The sequence below is a fragment of the Homalodisca vitripennis genome, chromosome 4 (genome assembly GCF_021130785.1).
Source record: "Homalodisca vitripennis isolate AUS2020 chromosome 4, UT_GWSS_2.1, whole genome shotgun sequence".
NCBI lineage: Eukaryota > Metazoa > Arthropoda > Insecta > Hemiptera > Cicadellidae > Homalodisca > Homalodisca vitripennis.
Genome location: NC_060210.1, coordinates 120,680,335 through 120,704,110, shown reverse-complemented (window position 1 = coordinate 120,704,110; position 23,776 = coordinate 120,680,335). Strand labels below are relative to the sequence as shown.

Below are 23,776 nucleotides of genomic sequence, written 5' to 3'. Positions count from 1 at the left end.
AATATTATATTCCTCTACTGAGAATTTTCTGTACTTACAGTGACATCTAGACTGCTGATTTGAAGTCTCTGTATCGGAGTCCAACAGATTTCTTCTCCCACGGATGATTTGGTCCTTGGAGTGGTGTAAATTTATCTGATATGAATTTGATCTTGTTCAGACTTGTTTCAAACTGAAGATTGAGTCTTGAGAATGCCATCCTTGTCTACAAGATAGTAGAACATCATGTAACAGACAAAAATTTTTTCATCTGGAATTTTTCATCAACAGCGTGTGCTATTTTACAGTAATTTCATGATTTTTGATTTATTTTTTTACATGACGAGATAATAACTGAAATACACCAGAGAAATTTTGACAACAGTTGTTTCTCCGACTTTAGAATTTTGAATGACTTTTTGTTTGAATTTCAATAACCATGGTTACTGATTTCAACAATAAACCATAAGATTAATAAATTACTACCTGTTACTTTTAAGATATTTAGCCTACTGCAATTTTAAGTAAATAAGTTTTAGTACCACTCTCCACTAGCCAGTACCCACTATGGTGTCTGCAGCAGTCAACACGTTAAACTGCTCAATAACTGTCTAGGTTTAATAACAAGCCTATAACAAGCTTCAATAACATGCAGGCTGTATTAATCCGTGCCTAAAGTAATCTGAATGTGCAGTAGTCCGAACGATGTATGTATTTGCTTATGCAATACAATACAAACGTATAAAAACTATTACGACAATAATTTTTTTAATATTCGGAGTAAACTTGTTAAAAAGGCAGTTTATGCACATAGCTTGGATGAGTTCATAACTCCGTCTTAACCAATCAAACTTTTCAAGAAGGAGGCATTTACATTCCAGCAAAAATCCTAACTCGATTAATTTCCAACATACAAGGTTTGTCCAAAAAGTATTCAATCTGCCCAATTATATCTTCGCGCCTGAAAGCCTCTTCGGAGTAATGAGTGAAACTAGTAGTGCCTCACGAACCTGAATGCCGGTTTCTGGCTGAACATCGGGTCTTGCACAGCGTGTGTTTATGTCACAGGTTTTTTCTGTTTGTCGCATTTGTGTACTGTTGAAAATGACCAAAAGAACTGATCAATGAATTTGCATCAAGTTTTGATCATAACTGTAAACCCTTGACTCATCACCAGTAATAATTTTCTTAAGGACATTTTCATCATCAGTGACCATTTTCAAGTTGTCCAGAGCAATTTCACAGTTAAGGGTTTTCTGCTCAGGCAGGAGCAATTTTGGAATGAATTTTGCACACATGCGACATTCCCAAAATCTTATTTAAAATTTCCCAAACAGTGCTTTTTGGTATTACAAGATCATTTTCTAGTTCACAAACAGTCAATCGACAATCATCTTCACTCGCAAGTCACACACATTCACAAGGTACACTGTCAACACATGTGTCGCCATTATTAAACCGGCTGTGCCATTCTTTTATCTGTGTTGTGCCTATACTTTCATCCCCAAAGGCGTTCTGTATCTTTCAACCATCTCCGTATAACTCTTGCTGAGACTGAAGCAAAACTTGATTCAAATTCATTGATCAGGTGAAGGCAGTACTTGCACATAGCATGGACAAGTTCCTTTACCAATAAAAAATTCAATTATAAGCAACTTTTATTTACTCTTTCACTTTTTTATTTATCTCATAAGGTTTCAATACAGCGGCCATTCAAAATTTGGGTAAATAATGATTATATATGTTATGCTATTGCAAAACAAAAAAGTGTTTATCAGATCATTTACAATAATGTTTATTCTTAGGTATTTTGTATATATGGTAAGATTTCCAGATTGTGAACACAATAAATACCGTACTTCTTAATAAATTCAGACTAAACTGGGTACAGAGGCAATATTTGCAATAGCTTGTATGAGTTTGTTAGCCAGTCTAAACCAATAAAACATTTCAAAATGATGGCCATTTGCATTTGAGCAAAATCGTAACTTGACCAATTTCTATCATAGCCACAAAACACCACAATTTTTAATTATACTAGGTAAAAACGGGTATTAACAACTTGTAACCTTAGACTTTTTCAACATCTCTCAAGGTTTCAAGATAGCGGCAATTCAAACTTAAGAAAAGGAATGGTTTATATATAGGTTATTATGCATTATAGCGCCAAACAAAAGTGTTTAGCAATTATCATGCCATTTACAATAAACTTTTATCTTTCTTATTTCTTTCATATCTTATAAGGTTTCTAGATATGGACATTATAAAGTTTCAAGTAGTACATGACTGCAATGACTACTTGCAGGAATAATTGTGAACATGATAAGTACCATAGTTCTTAATAGATTTACATTAAACCTGGTACAAAGACATAATATAAAATCAAAATTGCATTTATTTCCATAAAATATATAACTGAACAACACAGAAGTATATATATATATATATATATATATAAATAATTATATATACTTCACTTGGGAACAGAAAGTGGTCCCAGGGGCTCACATACGCAGACCAGTGATATAACAATGTTGCGGAGATCCCAAGTGATTACTTATGCAAGAGATTGTATAATATGAGTTTATAGATGTTCTGTTTTATAAATAGTGCATAATTAGACTTGACAGATTATTAGGGACACACTTGGTTCACAGAAATTCTGAGAACCTGTATAAAATATAATTATGATATATATAATTAAAGAAGAAAACTGAAGCATTTGAATAACAAATGATGGTAGAATAATGGAATAGTTAACGTGAAACTTATGTCACAAAATAAATAAGTCCATACAATTAAGAGATAATTAAATAATAACAAAAAAAATAATAAAAAAAATAGAAAAGCATTTATTATTAGATTTAATTTGCTACATAATTAAGAAAAGAGCCTACATGGGCCTTAATGGCCAATGCGTAGACTCGAGTTGTAAAATTTTATATTTATGATTTTATTTTGAGCAGTGTATGGATTAAAACACTATTTGAGCATAGCTTTGACGAGATTTTTAGCAAGATAAATAAAACCTTTCAAGATGGTAGTCAAGATTTTTATCTTGGGTATTTCATAAAACAAATAAAAATTACACTTTTCTTTAAATTTCCAAGCAATTTAATGGAGCATTTATTGTTACATATTTTCCGATAGCTCTAATATATAATGTCAAGACATTTATATGATAAAATTTATTTTTCTTCTGACTAAGTTGGAAGAAATATTTTCATTCTAAATGGCACATTTAACACTTGTTCTGTATGCTCTTCAACACTAAAATGTGTCTTATGGAAACACCATTTTCTTCTATCCAGGTTCGGGACATAGCAAAGAAACCAATGGCATACCACTGCAGAGTAAATTCTATATTTTTCAGTGTAGTTCTGCCTCTTTTTACTAGGAATAACATGGAATTTTCCCAAATACAAATTTAATAATACAGAACGGGAATGCTTTAATAGGTTTCCAATGTCCAGTAACATTCAAACTAAATTGTTTTCATTAATGTCAAAACATTTAAACAAAATTTTTAAAAGAATAGTTTTTCTGAAGAATCTGTACAACTACGGATTAATACTTATTTCCTCCATATTTAGTATGAGAAATTATTTGTGTTTTACATTAGGAATAATATTAATGTTTAAATAAACTGTATCAGTTAAACAATAGTAAAAATATCTAATTTATTTTTAGTATTGAATAAATTGATATTGTAATGACTTTTTGTAAGTGTTAGTAAGTAATAAATTTCATATAACAAGAAATCTATCTATCTGATGTATGATATATCTATTGTTAATATCTACAATATATGATTTTATTACTGTGATTCTTTTGTAATTGGAATGATATATTTTTATTGTGATGTTTGGGCAACAGCAATAAAGGACCAATGTTTCACACAAAATAACTTATTCTTAAGATGTCATACACGTTTTTTACTTTTATAACATTGTTTGTTAGACACATAATTACAAAAATGTATAGAAATAGCCACTTATACAAATGTATTACTAAAGTGGTATTATATATATATATATATATATATATATATATATATATATATATATATATATATGTACTGTATTTTATAAAACACATAATATTCTTAAACACTATAATCTGTACAATAACATCACATATTCTGTTGTCTGGTGCCATAAATATTATATTGTCTTTTGTTTGTGTAAAATAATATAAACAAAAGCTTCTTATTTAATATAAAATATAACAGTGATAAATGTATAAAAATACTAAATATTAATAAAAACGAGACTTAAAATAATCAATAAAACAAACATGTTATAACTAACATCTAGTACAATTACAATGTCACATGCAATTGGTTTATAATATAAATTCTCTGAGATTCTTACAACACAGAAAACTGAAAAGTGACGTTTGAACACTGAAGTATACCTAAAGCAAAATTACAGAGAAAAATATAACAGGCAATAGTTTAAATTCAATTTCAACTTTTTGATGTATTCAAAATGTTTCATGTCTATTTGTTCAAAATCTATAAAACTGGGGTAGAGAAATCTTATTATCAATAGGATAGTAAAAGATATACCTTTGAAGAATGAACATCAGAGACAAAGAGGGCAGTGTTCAAAGTATCAATACACAATGCAAAATGTACTTAATCTTGAATAAAATTACATAAGTTTCAAAACAATAAGGTCGAAAGAAATTACTTTTTCACATATTACAATCAATTATTCTCTATCTGCTCAAAAATTAGCAGAGATTTTAACAAATCCCTTCATACAGTTATTTCTAACTCTGAACTAGACTCCAGTAAAAAAGGGACAGTTGACTTACAGCACAACTATTCAGTACTCAGTTTTTCTGTGTCTACATCGAGTAAAGGCTAAACTATTCTATTTATTACAATAACTAAAGTGCAATAAAAGAATAGAAAGCAAATATATATTATGCAAAAATACTAATAATGTATATAAACTAATAAACAATATTACAAAATAAGGAAGCAGAAAAATGGCAAGCAAAAATAACTGGTAACTTTAAATTAATCAAGCAGCTGAAGTCCTGATTCTGTATTATTGCAAAGGAATCACCAAATCAAAGTCTGTAAACCAATAAAATAATAATTCGACAAGAAAATAGATATGTGTGGCCTATAATAATTTACATGTAATTTTTAAGATACCTACGATAAGTTTTCAGGCCATCAAGAAGCATTTAAGATTGTATAAGACTACAGAAAACAATTATGAGGGGTTATGAATTTCTTGAAATGATTACACATACTGTAACTTCTTTCACACATCATATGATCTAATATTCTTTTAAATTAATGTTTATTTCTCTTTTTGTACTCAATATACATTATTCTTAAAGCTTTCATTCATAAGCTTATTTTCACCTAGAACTTCAAATTAGTTTCTTCTATCAGTTTTATTGGAATATACAAATTTTATAATATTTACAGAGCTTTATTACTAACTATACAAATTTTGTCTGAATCTACTCAGAAAATTACATTGCATATGTGTCATGTACACAAACAACTCATCATTGTTATATTTAGAGAAATTATTACACAGAAAACAATGCAAACGATGACCATGATATCATGGTGAGGAGTTGAACTAATATTATTTATTGCACTTTCACTATTTACAAGGCAAGAAAGGCATAGTATAAATAACAGCCATGGATATAGATTCAATAAACTATAATATTACTTTTGTGATGTCTAGCTGACTTACACAATAACCTGACAAAATACCGCATTTGAGCCTATGGAGGATTGGTCTAAGATTGTGCTCACCGGTGTACAGTGTGTGACATAAATCAGATTATTGATACTAAAAGTAACATTTACACACAGTAATACACAAGAAGTATCAAATCCCTAGGTGAGCATACTGGAACCAATAGTTTTATAATGTGGGAAAAACACGGGAATAAATCTAAAAATTACCATAAAATTAAATTGTACAATGGAGGTAAGGGACAACTAAAATATTGGATACTGTTGTGGCAGTTCATTATAACATATTTCAACTAGCACTTCACTAAATTCGATACAGCCTATTATAAAACAAATTAAAATTCCAACTATGACAGTTGAAGGTAGAACGGTTGTAAATGTTGTATTGCACTTGATGAAATAAATTAACCCATTATCTATTAATAAAATAAATTGTTATTTGATTGCAATATGTACACACATTACCATGTTTTCTCAATATTGAACCTCAATCAGCGGTCAAAACCCCAATAGAGAGTTATTTATGAATAAATCTAAAATTCATGAATAAATCTAAAATTAACTAATAATGAATTAACTAGTATTTTTAATATATACATACTAAATTGTTTAACTTAATGTACCATAATTTTAAGACTGAATTGGAATGTACTACAAAATAACACAGCAAGTTAACTTTTAGGAAGTAGCGTAAAAAAAGAAAAATGTAAAAATAAAGAAGTACTCATTGATCAAACTTACATTGACTGGAGGCTGTTTTAGTTTACTGCAGATAGAATATTAGATTAATCACGTGGGATAGGAGTATTACAGTTGCCATGATAGAGCCGTGTGCGCTGGCTACAGTATGCAAAGCTGTCGAAAACATCTCGGTATCCGTGGTCACGCCACCAGTCGCACAGTTGCCGGTTCCAACCACATGGCAGCAAGTGTAGCAAGTGTGGCCGATCCATCCCTACCAGAGTGTACCAGTCCTGGTCTCCCAAGTGTCCCTGGAAGCATCAATGTCATCCTAACTACAGAGTCATCTTGTAATGACACAATCACACTCGAGCAGGTGCAGATAATTCATCCCCATCAGAGTAGGATGTGAAGTCCTGTATACCCAAGAATCACTACGCCTATAATCTTTTTATGTCATCTTAACTATAGGAAAGTCCTGAAATGCCCACCAACACATGGTAACAAATGCACAGATGTAAGACTGACGAGGTTTAAAATCATGGTCACAAAATTAATCAATTGAAATTTTATTTAGTGTGGTAAGAGATCAACGCAATATGGTTAACCTTAGCGTATATATGATCAGGCTGTGCTGCCTTGACCTTTGCTAGGAGGCTAAGCTGAGGAGTATTACTGAAGAGCAAGTTTTGTTTGCTAATATGTAGATTATTTTTAAAGTAATCTGCTCCTTCTTGTCTTTAGAGTTGGTGTCTCTGTTTAAATGTTGTACAGCTGTAAACAACTAAGTCAATAATTCTGATTCATATAATATGCAACTGCATAGTGCACTGTTTGTAATAAAGATAATTACACTATTTAAGCTAGAATAACTAAAATTTATCCTACTTTGCTACAAAAACCACATGCTTTAAACAGATTTAAATCAATCTGTGAGATTTTAATCTTTTTACAGAATTTATGTCATAATCTCCACCAATTATTATTTATTTTTAATTATTACTGAAATTAACAGATCAAATTGCCTGAGCGTTAGCGAAGCCTACCACTCATGCAACTAGGAAAATCTAATTTCTGCCTGTCTGTGTGTACAATATCTGGAAAACGATGTCATCTATAGACTTCAAATTTTGCATAAAGCTTCATTTCTAAACAAACAACACTGAGTTTAATGTTGGTGCATGCAACTTCATGGGATTCGGCTGAGCGTTATCACTATGGTAATGAGAAAATCGCAGAATAAACAAATTTGTAAACAAGGTGACTTTAACATAAGGCATATTAAAATATGTAGCTTATTCATACAGTAAAATGAATAAAAACTATGGAGTAGAAAATCATATATCATTCAGAATGCTGACACAATTTCACTGTCAGCCAGGAGGAAGTAAAAATTTCTTAAACAATTCTGACTGTTTCTCTTTTTGCAAGACATCTCAAGAACAGAATGAGTTAAAGACTTGAATTTTTGTATGTAACCAAGTGAAGCGACAACGAGGTGTGGCGTACTCCTACCTTGTTTATAAAGATAAAATCTGAGGTTAAAATGTTATAAAGTGTATAGTTTTTTACTAGTTACGTAATGAAGTGATTACAGTACCTTGAAGCTGTACTTGTTGGCCAACCGCCGGACAGCCTGGGGGGTGAGCAGGTGGTTGTACTCGGCCGAGGCCCTGAGTCTATCCAGGTGCAGCAACAGTACTCCACTGTTGACCCCTGGGAAGCCACCTAAGCTGAGGGGACTTCCTAGGGGTGTGTGCTTGTGTCTACTGCGGTACGAGTACAGGATGTGCTGGTAGACAGGCGACAGCTCAGGGGCGATACCTAGAACCGCTCTCTCACCGAACCTGATACCAATGATTAGTTATCAGTTATACCTATACATCTTTAACGCTAACAGATACAAAAAATTGTAACAATTTGGAAAGTAGGCATTTAATATCACGCCTTGCTGGCACACACTATGCCTATCTAATGTGTTTAAATTTAGATTTATTCAATACTCCCCGGTGTGGTTTTTTCAATTAGATTCATACTCCCTCCCCCAAAGCTAAGCCATAGTTAACCCATTGATTGTGATCAACATTATTTTACTTGATGTATTAGATACAGAAATTTACTCTAGTTATGTTTATTTCAGATTAAATTGAACTGTGAAATACATATTTTAATTTTTCATTAAAGGATTGTTGAGGTTAAGACTAGCTGTGTATGGAGTTCACTACATTATATAAGTAGTGTCAAAAAGTCTATACTTCAAAATCACACCAATGTAATAGATTGATAGATAAGTGATTGTTATTGAAAAGTATTCCTAACTGTAGATCCACTTCAAAATTTACGCTTAGAGAACAACGAGTCGGATGCCTGAAGTTGCAAAATAGTATCTACCTTTCAGTACTAATTCAAACTATTTTTAAAACACCTTAAAAATAGGCCAAACTTGTCTTGCCAGTACAGAATTACTACAATTACAGAATAAATGATATTCCGTCCTGATTAAAGTCTTTCCACATTGGTTTTTTAAGAACTAAAAAATTTTAGGGTTTTTGTTTTTGTTGACAGACAATGTAAACCACCCATCACAAAACAATATTGTCCAAAGATGGTTTATATGATACATCAAAATCCCATTTTCAGGAGGATCGTGTTCAACTATCAATTTGGGTGTATTCTGAAATGTTTGTGTTTTTATGACCCAAATACAGACTCTACAGACAATAGGATGAATAAATTGAGCGTATGCTCGATCTCGTATTTTAGCAAACAATGCCAAGATTTATATTCCAGAAAAATAATTCTCATTAAATGAGACTATGCTCCTCTTCAAAGGGCGAATGTTATTTCACCAGTATATAAAAAGTAAAGTACATAAGTATGGTTTTTTTTTAGTTGTCGAAACTGACTATATGTGATAGATTTATCTTGAATACCATCATTTACTTAAGAAAGGAACACTTTTAAAGATTTTGTTTAAAATATGTTTATAAGAAAAAATTCCCTCTTGTACTACTTTATAAAAAAGAAAATTAACTTAATGAACTAAACTTTGATGATGAGTAGATTTCTTGCAAAAAGTTACATTTTTTATTTAATTGAATGCAAACCACCTGTTATAATAAAGATAACCGTAAACTAAAACCAAGATGGCCCTCCAAAAATCAATACTGGATCTGCGCTTAATATATGTAATGCATACATAGCAAATACTGTAAAATGCATGTTCAATAGTAGTGTGTTACATTGTTATATATTAACTTAAAAGGTCCACCCTTACAGCAGCCTACTTTGTCTGTAAATGTATCAGGAGATTCATGAAGTATCTAGGGAACTGTTCCTTGATATTACCTCCCCTTAGTCTACTTTACCTACATGTTCAGGATTGTACCTCCCGATTACACTTTTATGACTCAGTACTTATGGTTGTTAATATAACAAGTAAACTGACCTATTAAACTCCTGAAAGAGCAGAGCAATGTCATCCACCAACTTGGTATCAACGTCAAGCAACACCGCCCGAGTCTGGATGGCTGGTGCCACTCTGTGTAGTCCCAGGGAGATGAAAAACAGAGCGTCACTGTAGTAAGCCCCTGGCTGAGAGCTAAAGTATGGCAGCATGGTCGTTGTCAACCCTGACAGTTGGGAGGTTATGTTCTTCACATCATGGTACTGCACCTTGAAATCCATCATTAAACTCATTGGTACTCTCGACTAACCAAAATATCTAATTACATATTAATACTATAATTATATATAATGTGAATGAAAATAAAGAGAAAAAGGAGAACATTTTTCAGACTCTAAGGAGCCAATTTCATCAGGGTTTTATTATCGTGTATTAAAAGTTTAAATTTTCCTTCACCATACACTGCAACTGATTGTAAGTAATGGACTAGGGTCCATTATTTCCTATTTCCTACATTACAATACTAAACTCTAAGTAGTACGTGATATATTTGATGGTGAAATGTAATACAGGCTTAGTCAACCTCCTATTACTTGTTTAGGTGAAGTGTAAATAGGCTGAGCATGATGCAGGCAATACCATGATGTAATTTTCTGCTTATTTACCATTCACCCCAGTGGTCCAGACCAACCATTATACTAGATAAACCATTATATATTTCAATAGTATTTGTATTTTAAAATGGAATTCTGGTGATGGGTCTCAATTATGTTGATTCGTTATGTTCTGTAGGAAATAATTCACAACATTCATTCACTACCCCGTTGGGTAGATGAGACAGTTTCCTAACTCTGAATTGCAGGAATCTCCAAAATCAGATCATTTACAGTGGGTACAGGTACTACTAGACTAATGGTGAGGACTGCACTGAGTTTGGGAGGGGTTATCTCGGAAGGCAATGGATCAAAGTTGTATATTTAGTCAGGGACTTACTGTGACATAAAATTATCCCGTTCATTGGTACAGTAAGACTGCCACACTCATTATCACCACCCTACCAAAGAGGGATTTTCTTTCTTTCAGTGGGAATGTTTTTAATAGTTTTTGAGTTTTTCATAACTTTTATTTAATTAAAACTGCTATCCTGATCATTTATTATCCACTTTCAATTCACAAAGTGGGTAAAACTTGTGAACTACAGTGGAAACCCGATATATCGAACCTTAAGGAGAAATAAAAAAACTCTGATATATCATGAGTTTTAATATCAAAGTTGTTTGTGGCCAACTTCGATATATAGAGGTTTACAATTGTTGGATACTTTGGTATTATCTAGAGGCCACTATTTTTGGAACACTTTTTTCTTACCGAGGACCTAAGAAAACTACATTACTGGAAAAAACACACTTTATTTGAATCACTGTAAAAATCACATCTCATTATGAAGATTGATTCTAGTTTACTACCTCTCAAAAGAAAGTGATGTTGGTGAGAAGGATGCCACTCTGTCCCTGTCTAATATTTATTAATAGGCTACACATACGTATGTATTGTGAATATAAAAAGAAAGTCAATATTTACGAGTGAGAAATCGTGTGGTCTGAATTTCAATTTAGGTACCAATATCAAGGGATGTTTTTCTATTTTTGCTACGAGTGAGGTGCCAATTAAGTCTGCACTTATCTGCCAGGACCATATCTGATAGGTACTTTGCCAACCTCAGATCATATGTAGATTGTCCAACGTAATCTGACGTTGGAAAAGTACATGATCTGGGACATGATTTGAGGTCAACAAAATACAGGGTGTATCAAAAAGAATCATCCGATTTAATAAAATCAGAACTATTCTGTTTGTTGAGCTAAATGCGCCAACAACGTACTGTTGAAAAGAGTATCTTTTAAAGTTTTACATGGTTCCCGCTAGGTAACAGCAGCGCGCTTGAGTGAACACCTACTTCATTTCTAGTGAAAATGGCGTCTGCACCACAAAAAGCGTTTTGTGTTCTACGTTTATCGCAGTGTGAGTCTGTAATAACTGTTCAGCGTGACTTTCTTAATAAGTATGGTGTTGATCCTCCTACATCTAATGCTCTGTGATGAGCAACAATGGATGAGCTGTGGAATCGCATTACAACAGCAGTGGAATCAGTAACTCAGGACATGCTCGCTGCAGCGTGGGATGAATTTGAATACTGCATAGACATATGCCGTGTATCTAAAGGTGGACATATTGAACACCTTTGAAAAGGTATGAAAAAAAAATCTTAGAGTTTCCCTTCCAGCCAAAAAAATTAGTAATTGTATATGTTTACTACTGTTTGAAATATAGACATGCCAAATCGGATGATTCTTTTTTATACACCCTGTACCAATTCAGAAATGCCCCTGGCCATCAGTGCAGACTACGGTGCCAAGAAAAACAATTTCTCGAGATAGTACCCAAATTATTTTTTAATTTTGGTACTGCTACTGACATATTTATGGTAACCTAATCTATACCTACTTATATTGTGTAATACAGTAACAAGAAGTAGATAGGGGTAGAGTGGCATATTTCTTGCCAACGCTTTCTTTTAGGAGGCAGAAAATAAGAACAGATCATTAATGACATGTCATTTTCACAGTAAGTCGAATAAAGTATGTTTTTTTCCAATAAATGAAATTTTTGTAGATCGCCAGAAAAGAAAAACTGTTCCAAAAATAGTGACCTCCAGATAATACCAAAGTACAAATTGTTGTTCTGTTATTCATTATAACAAAGTTAAATCGGCAGATTTTGATATAGACTACATAAAAACTACTTTAATAACGTATGCTTGATTATCAATAACACTTTATTGGGAAATGTGTAGGAAGAAATTACAACAATAGGCCTATTGTGTATAAATTTTATTTTAGCGAAATATAGAGTATAATGGTATAAATGGTAACGTGGAATAATAACTAACACTTTGGAGACCAACTTCCAATACATCGGAACGTAATAAATGTTTTGAATTTATTCAATGACACTTTTCGATTGAATTTTCGTGATAAAAGCCTAAATAGATAACCAAACTAACAAAATGTAATGGTTTTGTAATTAGTATTTGACTTTTCTTTTGTTTATTCTGTCTGTACCTATATATGCAATGTCACCCATCTGCTTCCTCTATGGTCAGACTGCACCAGTTGCTGCTTCTCGGGAGTAAACAGACAGTAGTACTTTGGTATTATCCAAAGGCCACTATTTTTGGAAGAGTTTTCCTTATTGGGGATCAAAATAAATTACAGTATTAAAAAGAACAGAAATTTACAAGTCATTACGACAAACGGTTATCGTTATTTGGGAGGTTAGTCTGCCTCCCAAAAGGAAGTGATGTCGGTGAGAATTGAGTTGAATGCATCGCCACTACTCCCGATCGCCACATGTATTCTGCCAATAAAAAAAAACTTTCCTCTTCAGTTTGAGGTAAATCCTAAAAGCGAAGATAATTATTCATAATGAAATTATAAATGAATCAAGTGTATGACAATCAGTGAAAACAAAAACTAAAAAAACAACAATTAGTTATTTGAAAGTGACAGGCGATTTGTATGTCTAGGCCTACTTGAAGGGTTGCTCGTCTAGGCCTATTTAGAGGTGATTTTGTGACAGGATTGTCTCATCAGGTCTTTTTCAACTCATTACAAAACAAGAAAAGTACTAGTAACATATAATGAAGTTTATTTTGGTTCCCGATAAGGAATACTCGTCCAAAATAGTGGGCTCCGGATATACTACTCATAGTACTCCTGATATAGCCATTATCAAATAGTACATTATTTGAGCCACGCACAACCAGACATAGTTGTTATAACTGAGCATGGTCTGGACCAATCAAGGATCCTTAGTGCGCGACTTTTGGAGTACAGCCTAGCCACTAATTTTTGTAGACAGAACTTTGAAAAGGGTGGTGTTGCAATCTATACACGTAATTCACTGGGCAATAAAATGGAGAATTTGAACATTGAGTGTCACAGCAAAGAGCTTACTTGCGAAATGGCAGGTATAAAACTGTTCCTAAATGGAGGAAAACAACTGTTTGTACTTGGGATTTATCGGCCTCCAAGAAGCTCCCTCGAAGAGTCGCTTATAATCATTTCTAGAGTCCTGGAAACTTTTCCAACAAACAACAACCCGATATGTATAGTTGGTGATCTCAATGTGGACAGCCTAAACAAAAAGAAAGAAAATGAAAACAATGCTCTTAGGGACCTTCTGGCCACCTATAACATTCATAGAGTGAATCTCCCGCCTACAAGAATTACTAATGTCTCAAGATCCTCCATAGACGTGGTGTGCAGTAATCTTAGTCCTGCGATGCTAAAAGTGAAAGTAGTGCATGAACACATTGCCGACCATGCTGGACAGCTCTGCGCCCTAAACATCCCCGCAAAAGCGAAAATCCAACCTACTGCCACTTATAGGCAATTAAATAATCAAAACCTATCACGGCTCAGAAATTTTTTAGCGGAGGAAGACTGGAACAACGTTTTTCAGACAATGGATGTGGAGAAGGCTTATTCAGCACTTATGGTGACGATTACATCGGCACTTGACGCTACATGCCCATATAAAACATCAAGGTCCAAAAAAAACTGGCCTAAAGCCATTTCTATACACCCCAGAAGTTCTTAGGCTAAGAACCGAGTTCATCGAAGCTCAAGAAAGAAGTACCTCAACTGGAAGAGCGGACGACAGGCTTGAAGCGGCACAGAAGAAAAAAACTTATGACCTCAAGTTGAAAACCATCACGGGAGGCTAGTGAGGAGCTAATCTCGCGGTCCTCCAACAAAAGCAAAGCGGTGTGGAGCGTCGTTAACGCTGAAAGAAGAGCTTGCGAGGATGTAAATAATACAACGTGGCAACTTAGGATCTCAAACGACATCATAACAGATCCCGTTGAGGTTGCTAATAGCTTCAATGAATACTTCACTACCATTGCTGGAGATATTTTGCGGGCAGGTAATCTACAAAAAAGCACTCAGGTCGTTGGTTGTAATCACAATCTGGTAAATGAATTGACCGCTTTTACATTGGCAACCACTGATGAGGTGCGAGGTATTATAAGGGCACTAAAACAAAAAACCTCAACAGGTGTCGATGACGTCTCTTCCAGACTTCTGAAGTACTGTGAAGAGGAACTCTGCCTGCCTCTAACTAATATTGTGAATAAGTCACTGGAGCAGGCAACTTTTCCCTCCCTGATGAAGGTAGCAAAGGTTTATCCTCTCCACAAGAAAGGCAAGAGAGACGACATTAGCAACTTTAGGCCGATATCGTTGGTCCCAACTTTCTCCAAAATACTGGAAAGGGTAGTTTTGACCCGTCTTATGAGACATCTCAACTCCAACAACATCATTCCAGAAGGACAGCATGGATTCATGCCGGGCAGGTCAACCATAACTGCGGTAGCGTCAATTGTGGAACACATATTGGACAACTTGGAGGCTGGGAGAACAGTCGGTGGAGCCTTCTTAGACCTTAGCAAGGCCTTCGACTGTTTGGATCACGGGCTGATTCTGGCCAAGCTTGGTGCCTTTGGTGTTGTGGGCGCAGCACAGGAGTGGTTTAGGACCTACCTCTTTGGAAGAAGGCAGCTGGTTGAGATCAGGCAAACCATCAAAGGTAGAACTAACACGGTCAGATCGGGTCTGTTGAGCGTGACAAGAGGAGTCCCACAGGGTTCCGTTTTGGGACCAGTTCTTTTTGCATTGTTTGCTGCCGACCTCCCGCAGTACATGAGTAATTACAGCCGCACCGTCATGTTTGCTGACGACTCTGTCCTGTTGACCAGCGGCATGGAACTGGACAAACTTGAAGTGGACAACTTTATTTCCATCAATAAAGCCATGGAATACTGCGCGAACAACGACCTGGTGTTCAACGAGAGCAAGACGCAGCAGCTGTTTTTTGGAAAACTCCGTGATGAGGTTTCATGCCCTCCAAATATTCAGAAGTCCGAGTCAACCAAACATCTGGGAGTGATCATAGACAGTGATTTACGTTGGGACACTCACATAGACTCCTTGTGCCAGAGGCTCAGTTCGGCAGTCTTTGCGCTGAGACGTGTTAACACCGTCACTAAGGCGGACGCCACTCGTGCAGCCTACCATGCCCTGATTGAATCCCACATCAGGTATGGGATAGTTGTTTGGGGTGCTGCTTCTAAGGAAAACATCCAGCGAGTGTTTGTGCTGCAGAAGCGCGCCGTACGAGTTCTTGGGGGGATCCAGAAGCGAGCCAGCTGCAGGGAACTGTTTAAAACCTTCAGAATTCCAACTGTAGCCTCCATTTACATTTGTGAGGTGGTCGTCTTTGCCTCCAACCAAGCACTGCAGAGGAATGGTAACGTACATGACCATAACACCAGGTACACTTCTGACTTTAACCTGCCTACACACAGAACATCCAGATACTCGAAAGGGCCGTCCTATGCCGGAGCCAAACTTTTCAACCTCTTACCGAACAGCATCAAGCGTGGCAATCCAAAGACTCTGAAGATGAGGCTTCTGAACTGGCTGCTCGATGTCCCTGTCTATGATTTGGACGAGTTTGCTGATCGCTGTGTACATCAACATAGACTGACCTAAAATACGTACCTGTTTGTAAATGCCTGTCTTTATATTTTTGTAACATGACGCCATTTCTGAGCTCAATGCTTATGTAATAAAGTTCTCTCTCTCTCTCATAGTACTCAGATAGTTGCTAGGATGTGTTTATATTGTAAATAGTGTTATTTACACTGTGTTTCGTTTGATTTATGTGAAGAACAATGAGTGTTCAAACTGCCAGGAAATAAGGAAAGATGTGCTGCTTAAAGCAAAAAGAGCCTACAAAGTGGAGGCAAGATGAAAAAACATCCTTATAAGTATTATAAATTCATACTAATGTTTTTTACAAGTAAACAGTTGACATATATTTTAGTAGCCCATTTTATAATATACAATATAAAAAAACAGGTAAAAGATATGATTTGTGGTTCAGAAAATATAGCCATTTCCGGGCAATTCCACGGTGTCGGACGTAAAATTCATACAGTTTTTTCTTACTGTCTTTCTTAATTTATTGCAGTTGCCAGATAATATTTCACACTTTGACTACTTTAATTGAAAGAGCTAACAATAAGGAACATTTTGATAAATGAAAGTGCTCTTAAATATTACTCACTAAGTAATAATAAAATAAATATCACTGGTGTCGGACGTAAACTGCTGAGAATGTTAGTGGTGACTTCATTTAAGATATGTTAAAAACTCTATGCATGTCTTTTCACTTAGACATGCAATAAAAATTGTGGTGGTGCACTAATAGATATGCTATAAAAACATGAAAATTTTAATTGGATTAATGATCTGGTTTTTCATTAATAAAATAATAAGTTTGGTGTCGGAAGTAAAATTTTTGGTGTCGGACGTAAAATGTCTGACTTAAAAAGAAGGATTTGAGATGCTAGAGAATAAAATACACAAGATTAAACTACTAATGCGATTTTTATTAGCTAACTTAACATGTGATAGACATTTTTAAGATGTTAAGACAAAAAAATTAATATACATTAATACTATCATTGAATTTTATATTGCTCCCTAGTTCCTTCGCAAGGAATCGGAGATCCAATTTTCTTTATGACATCTTTTAATAGGTAACAAATGCAATCTTCATCTTTGGGCAGGTAGTAGTATTTGCCAGTCTTTGAAACATGCATTTACTTGTACTTCCACTTCATTTTCTTCAAGCTTCACTTGTTTGACCTCACCTGGGTAGAACACATCTTCGTACTTTACGACCAACCCCAGTCAAAAGGCTTAATATCATTTATTTGCAGAGTAGGAACTGGCTCTCCTTCCACCATTTCATCTTCGTCACTGCTGTCTGAATCAAAAGCTTGTCCTTTTAAAATCCTTACTTTTCTCATAGAAAGGTCTGTACTAGTCTCCCCAACTATGATGTAACGCTGGTCAGTGACAGTTGCACAGTAGTGCACAAATGAGTATCTGGCACTAGGACTGCTGAATACCACATCTCTTCAACTTCAGTGAAAGAATTGTGTACATCTTCTTTGGAAATGAAGGCTACCATTATATTTGGGTTTCTTTCACTTTGCTATTGTAGCAAATTGGCTAGCTGTACTGACAACACAATTCTTATTAGCTTTAACATAGTTACAGACACTCCTTTTAAATTGGTCCCACCAATCCCATCTACCACACCCTTCCCATGGGAAGTTGCCAAAAAAGTGCCATATGATCTTAATATTGAATTTTATTTCAAGTAAATGTAGAACAGAAAACATAAACCTATTTTTAAACTGGGCTGATGTACCATCAGAAAAAACATTTACCACTGCTATTTCGGGATATTTTGTCTTTAAATGGCTTAACAAGTAACTTGTGTAACAGAAAAATTTGGGTTTTGGTATAATCCAAAATCATTTGATACAATTACACAGCTTTCTCCAATGTCCTCCGACACCCACGTGTATGTTGTAAACACTGTAGCCTGGGAGTGGCTCCAATGAGCTGACTGGATTTCATTTTGATGCAACAATGTTGCATTTTCAGAAAAGTCCATTTGTATCAAAATTTCTGAGCCATTGACTGTTGACTTTAAATTATTAAAAGTTTTAGCCTGTTCTCGCTTGATAAAGTGTGAACTAAAAAGGGTTTTTTAACTGAGCTTTCAATTCATCAAAAGTCCCTTGAACAGTGCTTATAACTTCAACCTTTTGTGCTCTACCTTCAACTTTTTTGCCATTGAAAATACTTTAATGGCTCATCCAAGCTGTTTTCTGGAGCATGAAAAATCTATCTTGTTTTTGCAGTTGTTACATTTTTGAAACACACACTCTTTGGAAGTTGAATCACAAACCATGGAGAGTTAATAAACTCTTTAAATTCTATTGGTAGATCAGTATGGGGTTTCAAACTTGATATTAATAATCGATACATTTTCATGATATGTGCAAATGCACACATTTTGTGGAATTTCTCAAAACACATACAGTGTTTAGGCTTTAAGTTACAGAACTTAGATTTGCCAACAATCGTGTTGGGATATTTTTCTTTAAAAATCTTAAACGCCTCTCCAAGTGACATTGTTAAGTAACGAATCTGTACATAAGATTTTACCTTTTTTCCTTTTTCATCTTTTCTTTTTCGCGCTGAATAATCCTGTCTTTCTACCGGGGGCCTGCCAAGAAACATCATCAACTGTTAAAAAATGTCACCACTGTGGCAACTGTCTCTTCGCTTAGGCTTAGGCCATGGCATTTTGATGTGCTTTTGGGGTCTTGAAGTTTTAGACCACATTCATCCACTAGACGTTTGACAACACACCTTTTCTTCCGTGGTGAATTAGGAAGACTTCTGGATGCTCTTTTAACAGCTTTACCCTAAAGACTGCCTAGTGCTGAATGGTGAGCCTTGACCTTTCTCAGGAGTCACAGGGTCCTGACCACCTTGATGTGGTAAAGATTTTTTTTTAGAGTAGTAACCCATTACACGCTGTACTTCTCTGCTTTGAAATCTTTCATTTCCTTTTCGGTTGCTGATTCTTTGAATATTTGTCTATTCACTTTTTTTCTCAACCTATTTTTTTTTCCAAAGCAGCTGCATATTTTACTGGGTCAGCCTTCTGTCTTTCTCTTCTGCGGGCCATCTTTTTCTTTATTTGTTAACGGCATCTGAAAAAAATCCACGAAGCATTTAAGTAAAAGGTTTAAGTTTGCCTCTTTAAAACTAAATACTAAAATTTTGTTAATATACTTGTGGACATAAGGTACAATTTTACTTTGAGGTTAGAAAAAGTCAAACTCTAATATAAATCTATATTATTATTTAAATATTTACTCAGTTTGATATTTTGCACAATAAAACACTAACAGAATGAATTAAGAATATGCATTTAGACTTACCTTTGTATTTGGATATTAAGTAGAAAGGAATCAGGTTGGAGATGAGTTGTGAGTTTCTTCTCTAACAATGAACTCATTTACTGTGTAGTAAATAAAGTAACATAACCTGAAATAGAAACAACTACCTAACATTTTACTTCTTCTTCCTTTTTCAAAGAGGAATTTATTTAAAGGTTTTAATTGGTATTATACCCATTCAGCCTTTCACAGTTTTTTTCATGTGTCATTGTATAGAAAGATAACCGACAATTTATTAATTTAATTAAGTGTAAAAACATTACATAACCAAACCTTAAGAAGTTAGAAACCTTAGTAAAAAGGCAAGTGTAAAATATTTATATGACCTAGCTGTTGTTAATGGTTGTTATGGGAACCAAATGCATTAGGGGTCGGACGTAAGTGTCGGACGTAAGTCAATTGTTGGAATAATATTTTACGTCCGACACCTGTCTATAAATTATGAATGCAAGATAATTATTTTCTCAATGCATGTTGTTAAAGCACATAACAAGCTAGTTTTAAAAAACCAAAAGTTTCATGTAGGCTATTTAAAAAAATTTTTGTAACTCAGCAGAAAACTAAACGTACTTTTTTTGGTGTCGGACGTAAAATTAAAAGTGAGCCATATTCCAACACATCCAAATTCTTTTTTACTTTTGGATTTTTTTTATGTCAGTATACCAAAAGTTTAGCTTACTTTATAAGGTTTTGAACTATAAGTGTTTCAATTTTAAAATCTCTATAATAAGTATATTTATTTCATTGTTTGTTTAGGGACCGTATTTCTAATTGTTGAAAAAAAATTAAAATAAACTTTTGTTTAAAGCTATCATACTTAACAGCCAAACTTCATTTTGAAAATGTAGTACCAGTTTCTTATAAAGGTGTATTTGAGCTTTAAAAAAATATATAGTTGTATAGGATTTTATGAAAAAAACTTTTTTTGGTAGAGGTTGACGTTTCTGTGGAAATGCCCTTCCCCGAAACTCTGCAAAACTCATAAAAATAGCCCGGTATTTCTGGTTTACTTCTTGTAATATAGATTGGTCTCCAAAGGATTAAAAACGTTGTTATATAAATACAATACATTTGCCATCACACTTTTACACGAAATACCGTGACACTTGAAAATCTAATGCAGTTAACTTAAATTTTGAGAAGTCATTGAGTTAGCTTAAATTTGCTTGAATCACTGTAACGTCCAAATAAAACTGAACTTCGAAGTATAAATGTTAACAGTAGGCAAAATCAAGGTGAATATTCGATATATTGAGGTTATTTACGTTTAACCTTCTATATATATATATATATATATATATATATATATATATATATATATATATATATAGTATGGTACCTAAAATTAGTATTGAAGTAAATAGCACGTATTCAAGGAGAATGGCAATATTTCATTTTATAAAGAAATTCAATATACTGAGGTTTGATTTATCAAGGTTCCACTCTAGTATCATTTGCGTTTTAAATTATTGGTTAAATTTCACTGATCTTGAAAGTGTGCTCTCGCACAGCCATGTTTGACTAAATAAGTTAGTACTAGGCTAGTTGTATAGTTGAAATAGAATTAATAATTATTTAAATAATCAACCAACCTTAAATTCAATTGGTGTTGTAGATGAGGAGTTTATGTCATCAAATATCTTCTCAGCGAAATATTGGCTCTTTGAATCAGTTATAATATGAAAAGACAATTTTATACTTGATGACTCAAAAATAGATTTTATCAATGTTTCAAACTTGTATCTGAGGGAAGAACTTCTACTTTTTACTTTTGTAAATATACACCATATATTGAAATATTTATCAACAACTGATACACTAGGTAATTTTGTAATTTCTGAGAAATTGCTTTTAATCACGGAGGTTGAAAATCCAGCCTCGAGATTATCTGTAAACTCTTGTTGATTTCTGAATGCATCTGTTTGTTCTTTATTGGTTTGAACAACATAGAAAATAACAAGAAATGAAACTAACAAAATGAGGTTAAGCAAAATTTTGTAGGACATACGTAACACTAGGCTCTATATCACATAGTGAACATATATTGTACTTTGAAGTAATAAAATTGTATTATTTCACAGCAGTCAACACACATACATCACTATCACATGAAATATTATATCCATTGAATATCTTGACCATGGCCATTGGACCAAGCCAATTAATTTGTAAACACAGCTTTTTCATATAATTTTTTTGTTCAACAGCTGTTTCAAAGCACTTGCAAAGCAGGCAACTTGTGCTGGTTATAATAAATAGTTGAAGAGTGTTGTTAGGCTAGTTTATATACTATATTTAGTCTATATTTCAACTTAGTAACTATTGAAATAAGATTATTTCATAAATTCATAGCTAATTCACATATAAATATTGAATTTATCAACTATCTTGCTGATTTGAAACTAAGAGATGAAAAGTTTGTAAAATTCCTATATTGCATATTGGCTATTTTAAACGTTAAATTCCCAGTTCATATTTAGTCAATATTTCACTCGAATAATTCAGTAGTATTGGGCTTGTTTTATAAATGTACTGTTCACGACAATATTATGTTATAGTTCACCTTTTTTATGTTACTGATTTTTACGTTAAGTTTAGTTGTCTAGCATATAAAATAAGTTATATGTTATAGTTTATATATATAAACTTTCTAAATAATGTTTTGCTTTGTAGAGAGTCAGTCATTGTTTCTAAACAGTAGTCAAAATAAAAAATGAAAATAAATAAATTATTATTTAAAAATGATAGATAGTTTTGATAGATGTTATCAACTATTATAAGAGACTCATGCTTTTTTGTTATAAGTGGAAAGGTATTACTTTTGTCATTTAAATATGAAAAGAATGGCCATACAAACATAGGAAGAATAGCTCGTTCAATGTTTACTTTTGAAATTTCAACTAATTCTTAATGGCAGTAGTTTAATATCAGACTTTGTGGGTTACTTATGAGGAATTTTTGTGTTTTTCTATTGCGAGAAGTATGGGACAGATTTGGTATAGGTACACATAACCATATGGTTAAGATTTCTAGAATTAATTAGTACTGACAATAATTTTCTCATGTTTTGACGATCGATAAAGAATTATAAGAATAAATAGACAACAAAAATCAGTGAAAAATGCCTCTCCGCTGAAAAAAAACACGTACCTCCATAAATCAACCATAGATTTAATTGAAAATTGAAAATTAAATCTAATAATTTCAATAATAGAATTTTTGAAATCGGTGGCAGTAAATAAATGCGAAATCATAATCATTGCATTTGAATAAAAGGCAATAACCTAGTTAAATTCAAATAAAGAATAGCAATTTTTAAATTATTAAATTTACAAATTACGTACCTACCTCATCAGGACATACAGCTTGACATGCATCGGGGCAAGACCTTGACCCCCGTACCTTTTAAGGAAAGAAAAATATACGTACATCGTGTGTAGACAGGTTTATTTTCCCCGTCTCATAGGATCACAATATATAGGTTTCTGCCTTTTAGGTAAGCATTATGGATTTAGGCACATATTTATTGAATCTTAAATCAGTCAGAACAAAATGGATATTTTCCTGCATGTATTTGTTTTAAATGATACAAAAATAGAATGTAATAGCTCCACGTCTAGGTCTTCTCACTACAAAATTTCATATGAATGCCCATGGGGCATTCTAGCAGTCTTTCTCCTAAGTAAACTAGACCTACTGTCAATGAAAATTGGTGTTTTGTCTCTCTGTTGTGCTTTGTCTGCCTTGAATTTTATTAGCCTCTGCCTGTTAAATTATTTTGACTGTTCCATCTCAAAAGAAGGTACAGCCATCCCGTAAACAATCGTATCGAGGTAAGCCATTTGAGTGGCTGATACCTTTACCAATATGACATTGAATACGTCGGGTGAATGTTGGACCAGGACTCAAATTTCTGATCTGTTTCATTGTTTACCATGTCAGGAAGGGCTGTAGAAATCTTGAAGTAAAATAATAGTAACACTGAAGAGACAGAATACCTCTAAATAGTAATCAG

The 23,776-nt window shown here is 33.7% G+C and overlaps 1 protein-coding gene across 2 annotated transcripts; it reads right to left on the bottom strand.

The window, feature by feature from the left end:
* Positions 1–3,075: 3,075 nt before the first annotated feature.
* LOC124360053 (xyloside xylosyltransferase 1) lies at positions 3,076–21,940 on the bottom strand. 2 transcript variants are annotated; one of them, XM_046813309.1, is made up of 5 exons: positions 21,354–21,940; positions 9,846–10,072; positions 7,998–8,244; positions 6,458–6,708; positions 3,076–5,068 (listed from the first exon to the last, which is right to left on the bottom strand). In XM_046813309.1, exons 1-4 carry the CDS (start codon positions 21,765–21,767, stop codon positions 6,502–6,504), a joined length of 1,095 nt encoding a protein of 364 aa, XP_046669265.1. In that variant the 5' UTR covers positions 21,768–21,940; the 3' UTR covers positions 3,076–5,068; positions 6,458–6,501. The 2 variants fall into 2 exon arrangements, with proteins under 2 accessions (XP_046669265.1, XP_046669264.1); XM_046813308.1 differs by having other exon boundaries at positions 3,076–6,708.
* Between the last annotated feature and the right edge of the window lie 1,836 nt (positions 21,941–23,776).